At 44.1% G+C, this 20,474-nt stretch overlaps 2 protein-coding genes across 5 annotated transcripts in view; both read right to left on the bottom strand.

Moving 5' to 3' along the window:
• LOC118215708 (DENN domain-containing protein 5A-like) overlaps positions 1-11,867 on the bottom strand; it is a 36,159-nt gene extending 24,292 nt beyond the window's left edge. Inside the window, exons 1-2 of one of the 4 annotated variants that reach the window (XM_035396668.1) lie at positions 11,553-11,867; positions 715-786 (exon numbers count right to left, since the gene is read on the bottom strand). In XM_035396668.1, the coding sequence (XP_035252559.1) occupies positions 715-786; positions 11,553-11,652 (172 nt within the window). In that variant the 5' untranslated portion in view covers positions 11,653-11,867. The remainder of the gene's footprint in view (positions 1-714; positions 787-11,552) is intronic. The other 3 variants (XM_035396669.1, XM_035396670.1, XM_035396671.1) reach the window with 3 other exon arrangements.
• Positions 11,868-12,675: 808 nt separating this feature from the next.
• On the bottom strand, positions 12,676-20,474 carry LOC118215703 (transmembrane protein 41B-like). The gene is made up of 7 exons (XM_035396661.1): positions 20,233-20,474; positions 19,623-19,740; positions 19,342-19,470; positions 16,906-16,999; positions 16,178-16,282; positions 15,487-15,625; positions 12,676-15,259 (listed from the first exon to the last, which is right to left on the bottom strand). The coding sequence occupies exons 1-7, from the start codon at positions 20,327-20,329 to the stop codon at positions 15,090-15,092; spliced, it is 852 nt and encodes a 283-aa protein (XP_035252552.1). The 5' UTR covers positions 20,330-20,474; the 3' UTR covers positions 12,676-15,089.

Raw genomic sequence — 20,474 nt, 5'->3', positions numbered from 1 at the left:
AAGGGTCACATGGGGCTCCGTGTGGGAGGAGCATGTGGATGATATCCAATTGGAAACAGGTTTGAGAAAGAACTCCACAGGAAATGAGCAGAGCTGCATTGCTTGATAAGCTGCCATCTTCAGGGTAAAAAGACACAAAATTATACTAAAACTTTTGAGAATTTTAGAATGGAACTTAACTGAAGAAATTTAAGATGTATCTCTTACATCACAAATGAAGTATTACTTTAACTGGGTTTGTCACACTTTACCCAGATCAGACAATTCCAATACAGAGAAACAAAGGGCAGCATTCACAACAATACAGTAAAAACAATAACCCTAACTTTCAGTGAGCTCCACCCCCAGTAGAGAGCATATTTAAACCCAGAGTGAATCACAGGCAGAGCAACAAGGAGGGCATTCAGAAAGGAGGGCATTACGCCGACAAAGCCAACACCACAAGCAGCAGCCGTGTGTTTCTACTGGCAGTAGGAGGCCCTGTTTGCCAAACAGACTGGCTGGTGGATGAGTAGCTGCTGAAGAAGGGGGAAGAAGATGAGGATGAGAAAGGTCAGCAGGAAAACAGCTCCCAGAATTCCCTCCACCTATGCAGGTGAGCGCAGCTTGTAAAAAGAAAAGCCAAGTTCTGTGAAAAGGTGTGTTGGGTTAAAAGTTAGAGGTAAAAGGGTTACGATTGAAACGGATGACAAAAGGATCCGATGGCTGGGTTACCTTCTTTGGCAGTCGCCGAGCTGCCCCTGGGCCCATCTGTGCCTTTAGAGCTCGTTATAAACTGGCATAATGCTATATGACAGATAAAACAACAGTTAATCGCAAAAACATTATCCCACTTCTTACATTATTGCTAACCTGGCTTTCTTAGCAATGGTCTCTCAATGTTGCAGCGATGTTACAAAAATGTTACAGAAATGTCACAGCAAGGCACAGGAGCACAGGGACCAGACCTTATACATGCTTTAAATCAGCACAGAACCAGGCCTGAGCCCCAGCCTTATTAACACTTAGCATTGTACTCATCTCTCAGACCTAATCCTACACACAATTACCTGGCAACCTATCCTCTCTTACACAACCCCCAGTGAACACGCACCAGCCAAATGGGCTGTGTGCATCTATCTGTTTACATCACACCTCATTACAGGCCCATCTCTCTCCTGACAGAGGCTGTGCCAGGGATGGGGGGGGGGGGGTGCTGATTTTCATTAATGATTATAATGTTGATTTATTTATTGTAACTGGACTAGACTGACCCATGCACTTAAAGGTAATGAGAAATGTCAATTGACTGGAAAGTAAAAATACTGAATATGCTTGTGTTGACTGTCATTTTGGCCTCAACTTAGTGGAGTAATGGAAATAAACCATTTTGTGTTGTCCTCCATAATTATAAATGACTTGTAATTGCTTTTATGTGTGGCTATACGTGTTTGTAATTCATTCAGGAATCCCTTAAGCCCTTTATCTTACACCTGCCTGGTACAAAGTATGTTACAGCATCTGCTCTTTCCAGCCTGCCCCAACAGTGTGTGACCCACACGCGCTCAGTAGAACACTGTGGACCTGTGAAACAGCAGCTATGGGGAAGAGCAGCAAAAACACACACAGGCCCATGTGATGGGTCTATGTGTACCTCCCATACATAATGTGGATGCCATTGACGGTCCTAACAGTGCAGCGTCCTGAAAAAAATCAGTAGCTTATATATATATACATATTTACCAATCCACAGATATCTGTGACAAGGGCTCCTATATTGCAACACAGACAAGGCACAGTCACAAAAAGATAAGGATGCATTAACATACGGGATTTCTGTGCTGCTGCATTTAACTTTGCTTCCAGCCTAATTTAAAGCACATTGCCTGCGAAGGCTACATTTCCCTGCAGCTGTGGTCTGTCTAGACACTCTGAAGCCAAGTAAGGGACAACCAACCAAGCTGAGAATGCAGCACATAGCTTGGCAAGCTTAGATCACTTCTAAAGAGACATTGAACATTTTGTCCCAGACCCCCCCTAAACTCTGTAAGATAATCTCCCACAAACAATACTACTCGGTTGAACATTCAATGGTTGAATGTTCAGCCATACATATAACTATACAGTATATCAGATAGCCTATATGGTTATATTGGGGATGTTTTGAAATCTGTATTCTGTATTGATGCTGCATTAAATATCATTAATGGACATCTTTCAAAACATATGTTAAACATGGTGAGGGCTATGTGGATTGGCTTGGAATTTGTTCTGGTTTAATCATCCTCACTATAAACCCAGCTTATCCACATGAGCAGAGGGAGTCACACCAACCCAGAACCCTCAGTGGGTGTCCCAGGATCCGGCTTCCATACTTTCACTTCACAACCTGGAAACTGGGTTGAGATTTCAGCAGTAGCCACAAATACAGCCTGAGGACTGTATTGAGGACTGACTGAGGACAGCAATTCACAGGCCAACCACATTCCCCCTCTCCAGATACTAGCAATCAATCAATTGTGGGAGGGGAATTACAGTGCGCAATAACCGGCACCAGTGATGGGAGGGAGGAGGGGGGGATTCTAGTGGCATGAAAGCCTCTAAGAAAAACAAGGGGAGGCTTGCCCTCATGTAACCTCAGGAAATCAATAATAACCAAATGGGGGAAATCTGTGCACAGGCCAGAACACTGGGTATTATGGTGTGACATAATGGTGCTATTCTCATCTTTTTGTTTGATAAGCAATAATTGACCGACTTTTCTCTGATACATCACTTCAAAATGATTAATTCTCATAACATTTGTTCTGTGAAGGGATTCAATCACAGTAATGACAGCTCAATAACTAGCCCCATCAACAGGATCATTTCATGTCTTCTTCATGGGGTTATTTCCAGCTTATAGCGTTTAATCAAATCATCAGAAAATTATGCATTGAGGGCTCTGATATAGTTGCAATCAGAAAAAATATAAATATCTAAAGAAATCACAGGAGAAATGAAAAATAAAAATGTAGTATATATTTTTAGCTTTATAATAAGCCTCCAGATGCGCAGCTGCCACAGGACACAATATCTACACAAGAGCAAACGGGTGACAGCAGGGTGAAGCGAAGGGAATCTGTGAATCCCTAAGAGATCTAAAGCTGAAGGAATCAATGCGGTCTTTCACACCTGGTGACTGCCTGCACAGTTCTGCTCACCTGTGAGTCATGTGCTCCCATCAGGCTGTAATACAAAAATGCATCAGTGCCACAAAGGCTACAGGGAAAGGAAGTGGACTAACACCATCTTCGTTAAACCAGTTTCTGCCTAACAAATTTTCTCGTGTGGCCTGGAAAAGCCGCTGTCAAGGTACATCTGGCTCATCAGTCACGGCACACTAATTTGTCAGCCACAAAAGAAGACACCCCCACCAGCCAAACAACACCTGAGGCCCCGACATGGAGCTGAGCCCAGGGAGGCCCAAGCAGGGACAAACCAATCAGGAGAGGGACCAGGTTCAGCCCCCCATGGTCACAGTCTCGATGCGGTGCCAGTGCGAAATGAACTCCAACATATACTTTACACTCAAAAACAATCAGGCAGTACACATATCTGAGCAAAATCCCACAAAAAAAACAAACATGACAGGAGAAACGGGAGAGAAGAGAAACCGAGCAGTGTGATGTGAGAAACAGGACAGTACAGAAACAGAGCAGTGTGATGTGAGAAACAGGACAGTACAGAAACAGAGCAGTGTGATGTGAGAAATGGGAGAGTACAGAAACAGAGCAGCGTGACATGAGAAACAGGAGCTGCTGACATAAAGCGTGATGTTGAGATCCTGGTCCTGATACCATGACAACACCCAGGTGCATTGCGGCGGAGGTGATGCGAGAACGTGCAACACCTGCCCACACTTCTAAATGCCTGGATGAGCAGGGAAGGGGATAGAGAGAGTTGGGAGAGTGTGAGTGAGAAAGAGTATAAGAGAGAAAGTGAATGTGAGAGAGCAGACCTGAGTCAAATACGTATTTGTTTAGGATTCAAATACTTTTCTGTGCTCTATTGATCTTGCCTGGTATAATTGAGCCAGCCAATATGACCAGAAGGCGGGGTTTGCACTTTTTTGAGAGTATTTCATTGGTTCTCATACACCAGACAAGATCAGTAAAGCATAGAAAAGTATTTTAATCCAAAACAAATACGTATTTGACCTAGGTCTGTGAGAGAGTGTGAAAGAGGGGGAGGGATGATGACAAAGAGGAGGCCGATCATCCCTGGAGGGCAGTTCACTATGAATAAGGGCTTGTGGGAAATGTCTGGAGTTCTCGGGAACTGGGCTAGCGGCGTCAGCGTCCCGCTATGTGACCCGGCTGACTGCTCTTATCAGAGAGCCAGGCTCTGAAGTGCTGCTCACACAGCTCCTGTGTGACATTGCGGAGCTGGATAGAAGCCTGATTAGAAGGTGTCAGTTTGTGCAGTCTATGGGGAAGGGACAGATACGGTGGAGAGGTGCAGGGCTTGGTGAGAATAAGCCGATATGTTGACACCGCCAGACTCACAAAATAAATGACCATATATGGGCATGGGGGGCACTGCAGTGACCTTGGGGTCACGTAAGAGTGAGAGCTCCACTGAACAATCCCCCCCACCACAATGAGGTCACCATGGTCAGCTTTTCTCACAGCTTGTAGACCCACCTTCAACATTTCCTCCACTGTAAAGGGAGAACTCACTCATCAAATGATCAATGTGTTTTTACTGACACATTTCATAAATCAGAGGTGCAGAGGTAATGCTGTTGCTGGGTGGGTGGTATGCAGGGTGAGAAGATTATTAGGTGATCCGTCTCTCAGTAGTGGGTTATGGGGGGGTAGCTCTGCCAGTGCTGTGATTGAACAGGATAGACTATGGGACTGCCCAGTTAGATAGACACACCCATGAGCTGATGCAGTGGGAGTTCTGCATGTCTGTGGTCTCTCTGGAACCCGAAACAATGCAGTTGTACACAGAGTTGACCAGCCTCTTGCCTAGGTGCAATGTGCTGGGCCAGCAGTGCATCTGTTCCACACAAATCAACACAAAGACTGGGTTCTGTTGGCTGTACACAGGAAATAATGCAGCAGACACATGCCCAGCCACAATTCCCACAGCATCTAATGTGAACACAAGCCAACAATCTCAGTTAAAGATGCACGTGCCTATATTCTTCTACGAAGTTGCTCTGAATAACTGTGTCTGTTAAATGATTGTCCTGTAATGTATTACCATAAAATAATCAGATTAACAAATCACAACAAAATAAGCTTCCAAGTGGCTTCAGACAACTCTGGCCAAGGGACCGTTTATGTGCTGTTCCATCTATGGTCACCTCCAAGAGAGAGCAAGGGGGGGAAGAAGATTCCAAAGGTTTCCTGAGAGAATGGGTCATGGAAACAGATGTGAATGCAGTCTCTGTGCCAGCAGTCTTGATGTCTGGCTCTGCTCTCTGCTGTGGAATCTCGATCTCTGGCAGTGAGGAGATCTGATCCCATCTCATACAGTGGTGAGAAGGCTCGACCTGGACACCTTCTGCTGTCCCTCGGCAGATGTGCTGATGTCACCTAAGCGATGGAGCCAACTTGCTGAGTAAGTCACTGTAATTTCCCTGAGTCATCCTACACCTGCCTGAAATACCGTACCTTCCCAGAACACTGAATGTGCCCGGAATACCACACCCGTCTGGAATACTGTAGCAACCCGGAATGCTGAACATGCCTGGAATATTGAACCTGCCTGGAATACTGCACCAGTCTGGAATACTAAACCTGCATGGAATACAGCACTAGTCTGGAATACTAAACCTACATGGAATACTGGACCAGTCTGGAATACTAAACCTGCATGGAATACTGCACCAGTCTGGAATACTAAACCTGCATGGAATATTACACCTGCCTGAAATACTGAATACACACATACAGACATGCACATGCACACACACACACACACACACACACATACATACACCACACACCACACATACTGTGTACTGACAACAGAAATGGCTCTGTGTGCTGCAGTACTTTCCATCCATCAGCAGACTGAAACTCTCTGAGACCAGCACAGTCAGGAAGAGCCAGTAAGGCAGGTTCAGGGAGAACAGGCCAAACTCAGAACACTAACTACTTGGAGGAGTGTCCTTACCAGCCAGCATGGGCCAAACTAGGCCAATGGGGGCCTACATCCAGGTGACTACTCTTGAGACGAGTGAGAAGTGGGAGAGTTCCTGAGAAACTGGGCAGAGTCACAGGAATGCCTGTCCCACTGTGTAGCCAGCACTGCACAGGTGCACGAGACACTCGCCAAACCCACTTCCCCAAAACAGTGCAGCAGCAGGACATCTGCACAGCTGGGCTCCAATGTGCAGGAGGAGAATCGGGGCTGAGCTATGCCTTTCTGAAGAATGTGTGCGCTTGTGTGCATGCACATGAGTGAGTGCGTGTGAGAGTTTTGACTTTTAAAAGGCCAATGTCTCAAATTGTAGGCCAGAAACAGTTACTATTTAAAACCCAGGGAATTGTTAAATATGGCCAAAACATCATCAGTGAAAGATAAGCATCATTCCTGGAAGTTTAATCAATTTTTCTGAACGTTTCTGGAAAACCTGAATTATACTGTCCTCTTACGCCTTGGGCAAATAATGCCTCTGGGTACAATGAACATTTTTACATTGTAACCAGCTGGTTACTCCTCCCTTTAGTGAGCAGCGTCCTTCCCCTGTATGGACACTCCTCTGTGTTCAATAAAAGAAACTGGCCTCTGTCCAGAACAATCATTAAAGACACAAGCACTTCCTGCATTGTGCCAAAAACAGACACGTCTCCCACACAAACTTACTGAATACAGACCACAAGCTAACCCAGGGGGAAAGAGACTCTGCTAAGCTTCTGTGCTCTGTACACAGAACAGAGAGACTGCGCTGAGCCCCTGTGCTCTGTACAGAGAACAGGGAGACTGTGCTGAGCCCCTGTGCTCTGAACACAGAACAGAGAGACTGTGCTGAGCTCCTGTGCTCTGTACAGAGAACAGGGAGACTGTGCTGAGCCCCTGTGCTCTGTACACAGAACAGAGAGACTGTGCTGAGCTCCTGTGCTCTGTACACAGAACAGAGAGACTGTGCTGAGCTCCTGTGCTCTGTACACAGAACAGAGAGACTGTGCTGAGCTCCTGTGCTCTGTACACAGAACAGAGAGACTGTGCTGAGCTCCTGTTCTCTGTACACAGAACAGAGAGACTGTGCTGAGCCCCTGTGCTCTGTACACAGAACAGAGAGACTGTGCTGAGCTCCTGTGCTCTGTACAGAGAACAGGAAGACTGTGCTGAGGTCCTGTGCTCTGTACACAGAACAGGGAGACTGTGCTGAGCTCCTGTTCTCTGTACACAGAACAGAGAGACCCACACTGCTCCCATGCTATATAACAGTGGTACCAGAGCTCAGTCACAGTGCTCATGTGCCTTCTCTGCCTCCAGCCAAAGGAGTCCAAACCAGCAGATCCCAGCAGGAAGGCAATGCTAGCCATTACATCATTTATAACTGTTTTAATGCAGTTCCATTTTAAATGATGGATCAGTAACATACATGCAAAACTTGAACATAGCAGACAGTCTCTTTATTTTCACCGGTTTTAGGGGGCAGGGTCACGAGTTTGAGCCGAACAGTAACGTTGTGCCAATTTCATTCTACATTTCATTATATTCCATTTGATTACCTGCAACTTAGGAATAGAGCTGCTCCGGTTGCCGGTACTGTTGTGGAATAAATCTTTTTACACAGCGCTAAACAAGCTCAACCCTTTTGTCTTAAGCACAGTGTTGTAGTACACCTTATTGGATAAACACCAATTAGCTTACACCATTGCTGTGCTTCAGTAGAAATCATGCCGTACTGCTGCAATGTCATCGATAGAGAAGCACTGTATTACAAGCTGATACTCCGATACTCCTGCCTCTCTCAAACAACAAAGACATTTCCACCCTGATTGGCTCAGACGTGCCACTCAGGTGAATGTTCAGGTTGAAAGTAAAAGAATTGCGCCTGCAGCATCCTTAACACACAATCACCCAAAAGACAGAAAAATAGGATGCAGACAGGTGAGCACACAGAAGGTCAATGCATTCCACCCTTCTGTCAGCCCCACACTCTGGAGGATGACTCAACACAAAAGAGAGGCTGTTCACAGGTTCGCCGAGGGATCTGGGTGCCTAACTAACTGGTTCCGCATCTTTGACGGTTCCCGGGGAACGTGTTTATCGGTAGCACATGCCCCCAGAACTATGCATGGAATGGAATGACCTACCATTATCATCCAAATTTCTAGCATGCACTCCTCCCCCCAGAGTGAGTCACAGAGCTCAGAGCCAGAGGAACCAGCAGGCAGTGCAGAATTACCTGCTGGGCTTCTGCTTTTCACACACACTCCCATTAAACTTAAGATGTAGAGAACATCAAAGCAAACTGCCTCTCAAGTCATTTACACGCACAACCCAAGACTTGACTGCACTTAACGAAAGCAAACCCCCCCCCTACCAGTCAACACACCACTAGGAAGACTGGGAAATGCAAGATCAAGGATCACACAGAAGGCCCAAGAGGACGTGCTATCCGCGTATTCCTCCAGGACGGGATGCATAACCAGCCAATAGCAGTTCAGCAGTGTTCGATGACACATCTCTGAAACACAGGCTTTTCTGTACGTTTAGCTGCTGTGGCACACCAAGAAGAGGATGTACCCTCTGTGCTGCAAGATGTAAATTTAATTTACTACAGTAAATAGAATAGTGTGTTTTTAATAAAAGTGTTATATTAACAACATTGCCATTTAGTTTCCAGGGAGTAAACTAAATGTTACAACAGTGTCTGTTCAGTTTGTCTGTTAAAATAATGGTCTTTTAGATTACCCAAAGTTCACTGCAGGACAACATTTGGGAGTGTATGTTATTATTTCATAAACTTGCAGACAGCTGCCGTGAAGGAAATGCAGTGCCAAGTTCTAATGATATCTCATGGGAATGCAACTGTGCTATTTACATCTATGTCTGATACAACAGGCATACACAAAGAACATACTGTACATTCATACTCCCATGATGTCACACAGGCACACATGCACACACACACACACACATATATATATATATATAACAATAACAATCACTGTTCTGACGGCCATTATTTCTACCTGCATTCAGTCATATGTCAGGGACATGACTGCAGTATTTGGATAAACCAGAACTGTGAATAAGTACAAATGCTTAATATATTTTTTAATAAAAACTGGTATGCTGTCTTACTGGTTGAAAAGAACAATGAGTAGCGCTTCCCCACCTTGCAGGTGGCAGCCATTGTTAAACCGTGAAACAGCCACCAGTCTATTTCTGTCTCTTTGAGGCACACACCATAAAAGTGCCTTCACATGTGGAGATGCTGGGCTGGAACCCATTTCCAGACCCTGGGCTGGGGCTGGCTGCAGGGTAGGCCAGGACATCAGCCTGGCCTTTGCTTTGTACTAACCTCCAGGCAGAGTGTCCAGCTGGCCCCTGCTATGCACATATGGTCCCTTCTAGACTCATTTAGAGTTTGTCCATTTTAATAGGGTAGCAAAATGACCAGACTCGGAGGCAGACACTACTATTCCTGATGGGTATGCTCAATCAGTCAAGCCTTTAAAAAAAACCCTATAACAGCTATAGGGGATTTCCTATACTTCCCTAAGACATCTCATGTATTGAATATACAAAGTTTAGCCAGTTTGGTTTGGTTTTTGACATACAAGCCTTGTATCCAAAAAACAGCTTACCCAGTGATCAACAGCTGGAATCTAGACATCTATGGCATTTGGCATTTAAACGGCATTCAACAGACTTCTCACGACATCACAAAAACGTTCACTGTGTATTCTCTGGTCTTAACTGACCTTAAAAGAGAGCCAATTTCCTATGTATAAAACTGAAACCTGCATCCCAATGCAGAAGACTTCCCGTTCTGGCCTGTGTCCCACCTCCTTCACACTGGCTTGTTGAAGAGTAGGTCCCACACTTCCTAGAGAGACCCAGAGTGGCATCATCCTCCTTGTTTAGATCTGGGCTGGGGCAGGCTCTGTGCTCGGCGCCCCAAGGGGGCACCTCGTGGGAGTGACTGATCCCAGGCTAATATTGTTCGCCCAGTTCCCTGCGCTAGTCTGTTTATAGCCTAATGCACCCCCCAACCTCCAGAACAAAAAGCAAACAGCACCCATCTGGTAAGGAGAAATAATACACCCCGAACCTCCAGAACAATGTGTAAATAACATCCATCAGTTAAGGAAAAACAGCACAGGACAGTGACAATTTGCTATATGTTCAGCTGTTGAGGAAGCAGCCTAAAGCAGTAATCATTGCTACTTATGCCTTAACAGTTCAGATACTTGTCAGAAACCTTTCATTGCACAAAGGCAGCCTGTGCTTTATTCAGTCTATCACATGACAGTGACAATACGCCGGTTTAGAAACTTCAACTGTCACCTCCAAACAGAAACTGCAGTCTGAGATTTAGTACTATTCCAGATGTCTATGCCTTTTCAGAACGACCTCCGACAGAAACTGGGATAACCTGAACAGGAGCCCTGCATTAGTCAATTGCCTGAGCTGTTGGTTAGTGATGGGGGCGGTGGATGTATGTGTGTGTGTGTGTGTATGTGTGGGGGGTGGGGGTGGGGGCAGAGAGCGTGGAGGCATTCCACGTTGACAGCTGTCAAGAAGTCTCTTACATGACTACTCTGGTTGAACAAAGGAAGCTCTAAAACCGCCTGAAATACAACAGACTGCAGCTATTACAGCAAGCTGCAGTTATGCGTTGTGCCATTGATATATTATATTATAAACGTAGGTATTAATGGTATATGTATTCAATTGCGGAATTTTTAACAGACCTCATTTTTCTTTTGTTTTGTATTAGCCGTACATAGACTGAATATTCATACATAAATCCAAACACACAAATACAAATCGCGGCTGTAAAGGGTTTCAGTCCATCAAATACAGTTTCTTTAGTAATGTTGACAAATAATTGCTATAGTTCAACTAGCGTAGCTGCCATAAACAGTTTTCGTCGGGTTCTTTAGTAGCCTAAGGACAGACGAATCCTTACATTTCCATATAAATTACGGGTGCGATTTCGATAATCACAGTACCCCAATACAATGAACGGTTAAGTACAAGGCATGTGAAGCCTTTAATAAATTTACTAAAATAGCTGGAAAAAATAACATGACCAAACACGACCATTTCTTAGTCAGGAGAGCTGGCTGTAGGCGTCTATTACAGGGTGCCTTATTATTTGTTCTGTAAATTAAGGTTGCCTACTTTTCCATTTCGTTAACTAGCTGCACGGTTCATTGTCGAAACAATTTGCGGAACATCCAGGTGCTCCGTTTAAACAGACAAGTATATATCTGTTCTGCGACAAATGATCGCCTACAATCTATAACCCGTGTATATAAACCGTAAACTGAATCTAATACGTTCATTTGTATAATTCCACCGAGCACCACAGGCACATCGCCACTTACCGGACAGTTCATCTGGTTCCAGCCCAGTTTCGGTGTCGAGTCCACAGATGACAAAATAATCTGCGAAACGACAGGAGTTGGAGCTGAAGCCGGTGGTCATTTTGAGACTGGTTCAGTTTGAAATGAACGCATTTCAGGGGATCTGGGAGTCACATCGCGCTGGCATTCTGGGCACAATATTAAACCCTGTGGACAGGATAGAATGAAGCCAACAGAAGAAACCGAAATGCATTTTGGGAAATCGCATACAGCTGTTTTCATCTGCCTCCTCGGTGCCGTGAGCTCTCAGGGCAACTGCGCCTGTGCATATAGCCAATGAAGGAATTACTTGTGCCTTTTAACTCGAAGCTACACTGATACGCTCTTAAAACCCATGGGTAGGCCTAGTGCAATGATATTAAAATGTTTCCCGGTCCAACATAATGTAAACGTGTACCCATATTTCATATATTACGGACCCACATTTAACTCATACATACTGCATTTCGTACGATACAAAAGAGCACACCAAATACATATTTTCTACCACACAATAGAATTAAACTTCACACCATTACTCAACTTGTAACTAACTAATCTGACATCACAGTTGTTATATCCATAAAACACCACGTGCATATTATAGACAACTGTTCAAAGACAATATCACTAAATTAAGCAAGTACATTTGCCTACCATTCCACTGGAATTTAACTTAAAAGACACGAGAGGAGGCAGATTACTAAACTGGGACCGATGAGCTCTGTTTACTCCTGAAGTCGAGCCTAATAAATGGAGCTGTGACATACCGTTAAAACAGTTCTTACACAGATAGTTCAGCGGCTACCATTATTGCGCGTGTTGGACCTGCCTTCCAAAGCATTTTGGCAACTCTGTACAAGATGATATCGGAGACCCCCAGGTGTGAATGTTGGCCCATACATTAACAACTATTCTCAAATTTAATAAAGCCTAAGGGTAAGCAATGAATAAACATATTCTAACAGTGAACATGCGATAGATGACAAAAGATAACATTTGTCGCCCTCTCGAGTTTAAACACAGTATGAATTCTAAAATATTTAGAACGAACAAAAATATTTTCGAGATCTCATTTTGTTTAAAAACTCAAGACCATCAGCCATCCTTTATATATAATTTATTATCATCAACTTATTTCTAATAAATATCTGAATAACAAATGTTTTTTCATTAAGATTGAAATAGGTTAAAGAAACACATTTATAAATATAGATCATGCTTCAATACAATTTCTGTTTGTGTGTCCCATTTAACACTGTGGCAGCATAAAAACAGGTCCAATAAATGCCGATACATGCCGTAATCTGCTCCAATGAGGAAAATGGCCACTCCCCTTTAATAAGACAGACCTGATCCGTTCACCTCCTTCAGTGCCAACAGATCAGACAAAAGTAACAACATTACAGTCACTGTTCAGAGGTAGCAAAAGAAGCAATCATCCACAGATGCAGCAGACAGTGAAGACAAGGCCACATCTCCTAAAAGATAGATTCATGTCCATACATACGTTCAATACACACATTAATGATGAGATGGGGATTTGATCCCCTGCTATGGCACCTTCAGAACTGTGATCTCTTCTCTATCTATTGCTACCTCTGCATTCTCCCTGTCTGAATGTAGATAAGCATACAAAATTAGTGTACTACTGTCTGCTTTCTATAAAACAAGTGAATGAAAAATACGCATATTCAGATCTACACACATTAATGGTCCGTTTTAATCAGCTAGTGTTGTATCTGCACTTCCATCCACAGCATTTTTATTGTCCAATAATGGTATATTTTACAGTGCAATATTTAAGATGGCAAGGTCAAAAGATATTAAAAGGCATTACAGCCTCAATTTCCCAGTGCTCTTTCCCTACAGGTCACCTGATTCCCAGATATTTTGATGTTCTTGGCAACACTGGAGCAATGCGAGATAATTCCTACAGCATTACAGCAACAATGTGAGAGCATTGTGCACTAGCAGAGGACCTTAGTCCTGGACCATAAATATGAAGCACTTACACTGAGGTTGCCAAAATGATTAACTGATATTAGTAAGGGTTACTATCAAGTTATTGTTTAGAGTTACCTCATTTTTTAATTGTAGACTTAAAGGTTATATATCCAAAAATGTACTTATCTCTTCCACTGAATGCAATGTTTAAAGGAATCAATAAGACATTGTCATTTCAAGTACTGACATATAAATCACCTTATTTTAGATTACAATTTCCATGCAGTTAATCAATACAGACTTTTCCCTGCAGCTTAACCTGCCACATCTTTCCAGCTGTGTAAGCATACAGGCAGTAGGAAGATGAGGTTGGAGTAATGATCTACCTTGGCTGCATAAGATACAGTACTGGCAAATCAGGTTTTGAGAAAACAGACCAAGCGCATACTCCACTAAATTAATCCTGCAGTTTTCCTTGATTTGAAAGAAAAACTGATGAAAAGTTGCAGAATAATCGGTCTTTGCTACACAAAAAATCCACTTTGGTTTCAAACAAAAGTTCCAGTAACTTCTCATGGCATAAGGCAACACAAATTGAAATCAATAGCAAACTTTCATATTGGATGGAGACTAACATTAAAAGCAAACATTAAAAGGATTGTGTATTGGTAGCAGTGCAAATGATCCAGGGAGGGAGCAGGGACAAACCCATGCCATTTACACTAAGTTAGTTGATAGCATTATGAAAAACAGTGATAGAAGGAGATCCATCGCACAGATCTTTGCTTCTTCTTGGGCTCACACAGTGATCAGGACTTATGACCGTGACTGACACACTGCCATAGAGGCAGAACATCAACACCACAATCGCTTAAGACACTTGCTTCAGTAGCCTCATGCTGCAAAATCCATGTTATAAGAAGAACCTGGTCATCTGTCAGCAGGACTTCATGCAGTTCACCTGCCCCCAACAGTCTGTACGGCTGGCTGAGAGTGGCTGGGCAGAGGCTGGGAGTGGGAGTGTTCAATTCAAGGCAGAACTTACCCCCATATCTGGGGAAATTCAGGCTTTTTGTTTCAGCTTTTTCCTTTTTTTAACCCAGGTAAAGTGTATCGCATATTCTGAGGCACGTTCTCCATTGAGCAAGAATCTACTCATCTGCAAAAAAAATAAAAAAATCACGACGCATATGAAAGCTATTGCTCACATGTAACACACCGTAAGTGATCACAACATTCTGCTTAATTCTGGTTTTGATTTTCTTCAGTCGTTGATTTTTTTTTGGGTTTTGCAATCATTGCAAATGCAGTGAAAACAAATCTTGTCAGAGGAGTAAAAAAAGAAGGTACGCCTCATCACTGAGGAAGCCTGTGGGTTGGCCAACCCATTTCTGTTGTTAAACAGTGTGATGGCAGTGACTGCTCAGCCATCTCATGGACACGGAAAAGCTGAGCTTCAGACTGTTGGGTTGAGGGTTTCCACAGCAACCTCAGCAGGTGTGTGTAGGTTTGGCCTGTTCCATTCCTGGGGGTGGGGGGTGGTAGCAGGAACCCAGGGGAAGTAAAGAAGGCCTAATCCAGTTTCTGCTGAAGTTTCCTCTGGAAACAGACAGGCAGGATGGAGAGGATGGCAAGCACGGCCAGCACACCCAGCGAGCTCCAGGACACCGCCTCTCCCGCAGTGGTCAGCCTGTATAGCGTTGTCCCTGCGTTTATCGCCACAAAGGAGGGAGGGGCCACACCTGCAGGGGTGGTGGGGGGGGGGGGGGGCACAGAGTCAGGCCTTCACAACACAGTGTAGTGAGACTAGAAGTCCCTCTGAAAAATGTGCTAAATCAATGTAATTCAATGTTAATAACAAAAGTTTCCGGCTACTGATTACCTCCAGTCATTACCAGCAATCCTTGATACAACTGTAACTGAGACATAGTGAGGACATTGACATAAATCACATGCTCCAGAGCCTCACCCAAGAAAGTGCCAAGGAAGAAGACCCCCAATGGAACATTGATGACAGGGGAAGTGATGTTGATAAACCAGTTGGGCAGGAAAGGGGTGATCCTCAGGAAGATGATGTAATTAATCAGGTGTTCTCGGTGCTTGTCCACCTGCAATTAAACCCAACACAATGCAGCAAAGCCTTACAGCTTGGCTCATACATTGAGGGAGAGATTACTGGCATGCAGGATATGAGTCCATAGGCCTGCAGTCCACAACACTGCTACAGTAGGAACACAGGACACAGGACAAGAGCACACAGTACTGCTAGCATGCCATAATAGTGTATATCACTGCAAGTACACAGGACCACTACAGTAGCATACAGGGCTGTTTTAGAAGAGATCACAAGGCCACCATTATTTTTGCAGCACCAACAAGGACAAGGGCTCTTTAAATAACCTTTGAGAAGACAGCTGAGCAGGACTTTGCCCAGCATGCTCCACTGAATGCTAAGATTTTAAACCAGCTGGTCTCTTTTCTGCTCAGACACAAATTAAACACCTCCAAGCTGATTCAGCCATTCAGATTAGACAGGGATTCTTCACATCCCACATGCTTAATTACACAGGGGCCTGGGGCTGTGCTGTTCACCAGAGCCCACTGCTGGCCTGACATTCTGACCTGTGTAATGCAGTCTTACAGGAGAGAGCCAGACTGACCTGTTGTGACCATTTTTGGGCCCTCTCTGTCAGGTACCGGTAGACAACAGGCCGACCCACCAGGTAGGACAGCAGGTAGCAGAAGGAGGCCCCCAGGCCAGAGCACTGAAATGACAGGTTATGTGATCAGTGGACAGGGAGGAAGTGAGAACAGCAGATCATGTGATCAGCACCCCTGGAGGAATGCCATTATTCTTTGCGGCCAATAATCCCTTAGGACAGAGGGCATAAAGTCCTCTCATTGTGGGTTTGCACTGAGTCAGAACATCTCCCAATACATAAGTTCCTACTGCAACACAATATCCAGGCAACATTGGCCCCAACATGGAGTCTCAGGAAGCAGTGCTAAAGGTCATAAATACAGCACATCCACAGAATGCCATCAGCATCCAATGATACTGCACTGTATGGCTTTTAGGGTTTGGATGAATTCCATTTTAATTCAATTCTGTAAAAGAGTTAAAAATATCAATAAATAATGTTCTATGACAATATTCCAATTAACTGAATTTCACTTCATTTCCTGAATTTAATTAAACAGTGAACCTACCCTGGGTAAATAAAGGTTAAATTAATTAATTAAAAAATTAAAAAAAAATTGGAAATCAACCAAACCTTGGTGGTGATGGCGATAAATGGACAGGCCAGGTGCATTTAAAGGCGACTCCATAACACAATTATTATGCCACAGCATTTAAATGTAATTGAAGTTCAATGAGAAAGCTCACCAGGCAGACCAGGAAGAGGGCGAGGGGGAAGGGGTACAGATATCCTGACAGGATGCTGAGGAAGATGGAGCCAGGGATGGCAAATGTCTGGAGGCTGAGACAGCACAGTTAAGGTCCAAACTGGGGTGGACGTGGACGTGGACGCGCACGCGCACGCGCACGCGCACGCGCACGCGCACGCACACGCACACGCACACGCACACGCACACGCACACGCACACGCACACGCACACGCACACGCACACGCACACGCACACGCACACGCACACGCACACGCACACGCACACGCACACGCACACGCACACACACACACACACACACACACACACACACACACACACACACACACACACACACACACACACACACACACACACACACACACACACAGCAGGGCAGCAGAGAAAGCAACATGAAGATGAGCATTTGTCCTTACATAATTTCTGGCATTCACGGAAAGTCTAGAGTAAAAAAACGCCACACCAGCACAACACAACAGAATGGGGACAAAAATAATAGCATTACACACACTGCTGCTAGTCCAGATCTAACACTACAAGGGCAGCAGTTCAAAATATGACACTGTCCGCTAGAGAGTAAACAGTACATTTCCAAGCATTAAAATAATAGGAATTAAAGAACAGACAAAACAGACACAAAAGCAACCTACTATGTTTACAAAAGCAAATACCAAAATAATACAGGTCTGCAGTATCTGGCACTGGTAGATGTAGTGTCATGCACACAGCCTTGTGAAAACGGTCTCCACTAAGTCCGGTTACTGAAGTGGTTTCTGCTCAGCTCTGCATGGTTGATGGGCCAGAGGGATTAAACACGCCTAAAGCAGTAATGTGCTGAGAGTGATGCAATCAGCAGGCCCTGCTTACCTCACGGTCTCCTGACTAGACCCACTGCCACCAGCCAATCAGATCCTCACTCACACACACACCTATAAACACAAGGATTCACCCAAATACCTCCAAAGAGACAAACATGTACACAAACAATCTCATGTCTGTGAACAGAAACAATTCTTTAAAACATAAAATATGCAAGTGAGTAATTTTGCAGATGCTTTTTGTGGCCAGGCTTGAATCCCAACTGGTTGGGGGTCAAGGAAGTTATTCTGAAGGAGAAAAACACCCAAGTATATCCAGATAGACTAATTTCCATGTAGACAGACACAACGCACCCTAAAAATATAAACACACAAACACGCACACACTTAGAAATATGCTTAGAAACAGAAAATCAATTACTTAAACCCATTGGGATGGTTGGGATGGCAGGTATGCCATCCTGCCAAGTTACGCCTTGGCGGGGGCATGCCCCATACCTATACAGCACCGAGAGTTTGGCACTTTTCAGGGTTCCCCACAGAAATAACCACAACAGCCACAGACACTCAGCCCTTAAAAACATTAAATTCTGTACATTCTCACCCCATTTCAACAGACAGAATTCATAAACAACTTCACATGTCCACACAATAAAGCCCCAAACTAAGGGGATTTTGCGTTTTCTCCTTCTTCTTATTTTTCCTGCCACCTATCCCACTAACAACATGTCTCCCCATTGGACACTTTACCGACACCAGCCAAATCTTCACCTACATGACCCAATCAAAAACTTGCATACACATGCAAAATACCCATATCTTTTTATTCTGCTAGTCTGCTGTGGCCTAGTGGGCAAGGTTACAGTCTTGGGAACATGGGATTCCAGGTTCAAGGCCAGCTTCGGAGCACGTTTCTGTAACCTGCTTTTACCCTCACTAATAATTGTCTACTACTTCTCAATTATTGCTTTTGCACCATATCTACCCACCGCTCACCGAACATATACACTGCATTATGATGTACTGCATTATAACTTGTACATTTACTCAAATTCAGTTCAGAAGCAAGTATAAACATACGTTTTCTGGAGAAATATGCTTCCTGTAGTTACTCACCAGCAGTTTTCTACATGAATTTCAATGTGTTCCATGAGGCAATTCGAAATATTTGACACTTTCATCTGACACAACGTTTGCATGACATTGTAAAATGGTAAGATTACAAAACACAGGGCCAAGTGACTTGAAAGAATTGAGGAAATATTGGGTAGCATTGCTTTGGAATACATCTTATTTAATTTCGGTGAGACAAGATAGCCTATATTGTTTCTAGTACCGTAACTTGGCGTCATTTTGATATCGATACTTAATGGCAGGCCTGGATTTTTGTAGTGTGAATGAATGAGTTATAGACGGGGTATGTCTTGTATGTGTGAGTAACTTGGCATTTTTGTACGTTGAAAATGTGTTTATGAGAATTTAAAATCCACAAACATGTACACACATATCCATCACACATATATAAACACACAGTGGCACACAGACTTGACTGAATCTAATCGATGTGGATCTGCAACAAAGCCCATTCCAAAGGATACAAAATGTATGTGGCAAAATACGCTACCAACACCTGGGTGTAGTAGGTGTCCTTGTATTTGGACAGCACTGTTCCCAAGGCCTTGGCATCATCCATGTCTTTGGGGATTTTAATCTTATCCATTTCATCACTGCAGGGGGTGAGACAGGGCAAATGAGAGGGAAAGAGAGGAAGAGAGAGAAACGAGGGGAGTGCAACCAAGCTGCCTGTACCTAAATTTAAATTGCTCTGTGGATCAGCTTGGGGAAATAAAAGTTTATTGAATACAGAAAGTGGACTTACTCGCTCAGCTCTGGGAAGTTTTTGTACACCAAATACATAACAGAGGCAGCGCACAAGAAGATGAATAGGAGGATAAGGCAGGACATGCGGGCAGAGCCACCTCCAGTGCATGCAGGGCCTTGAGAGAGAGAGGGAGGGGGAGAGAGAGATTTTCAGGTCGAGTACAGCCAACAATTTTTGTTATCCTAGCCTCGAGAAAATACCAACAAAGAACTAAGAGTAATACTAGCCAGTAGTTGCCCATCGAGATCGAGATCGAAATATAAAACGAAATAGCTACATAGTAACGGACTCAGATTACTGAAAGCTCCTGACCGCAGCCTCAAATGACACTGGCAATTCGACCGACATTCCTTATCCACTATCCACTAAACTACACGCTGTCATTCCAAAGACAGTTACCTAGCTAGCTAACCGACGTTGTTTCAATCGCCCACTGCTACATTGGTGAGCGTCCTTATTGCTCGTTGTACGTATATCAGTCACAGAACTCGATTGAAATGACAAACACAATCACCCGGTTATATCAAAATATTTAGCTAGCTACTGGTAACGCTCGGAAATCACCTATTTATAGAGAGATAGCAAGCTAGGAGATAGCTAATTCTACCTTTAATCAGAGAGAGGTCTTTTGTCTTCGTTTCTTCTATTAACATCTCTGATGCAACCTTGTCGACTTCTCGTCCTTCTCTACGATTCTTGGCCATTTCATGAATTTTCTTTAAAGCCAATCAAACCCGGTATCCAACAATGGCCATGAAATTCCTGTCAAAACGTGCAATCTGTCAGCCTGGAGTTACTTCCGCCGGTTTTCAGCCGGTGAGCGATGAGCTGGTGACATCCGTGACCTTT

Source organism: Anguilla anguilla, chromosome 16, assembly GCF_013347855.1.
Source record: "Anguilla anguilla isolate fAngAng1 chromosome 16, fAngAng1.pri, whole genome shotgun sequence".
NCBI classification, from domain to species: Eukaryota; Metazoa; Chordata; class Actinopteri; order Anguilliformes; family Anguillidae; genus Anguilla; species Anguilla anguilla.
Note: the sequence above shows the minus strand (reverse complement) of the source record. Positions and strands in the feature narration are given on the sequence as shown.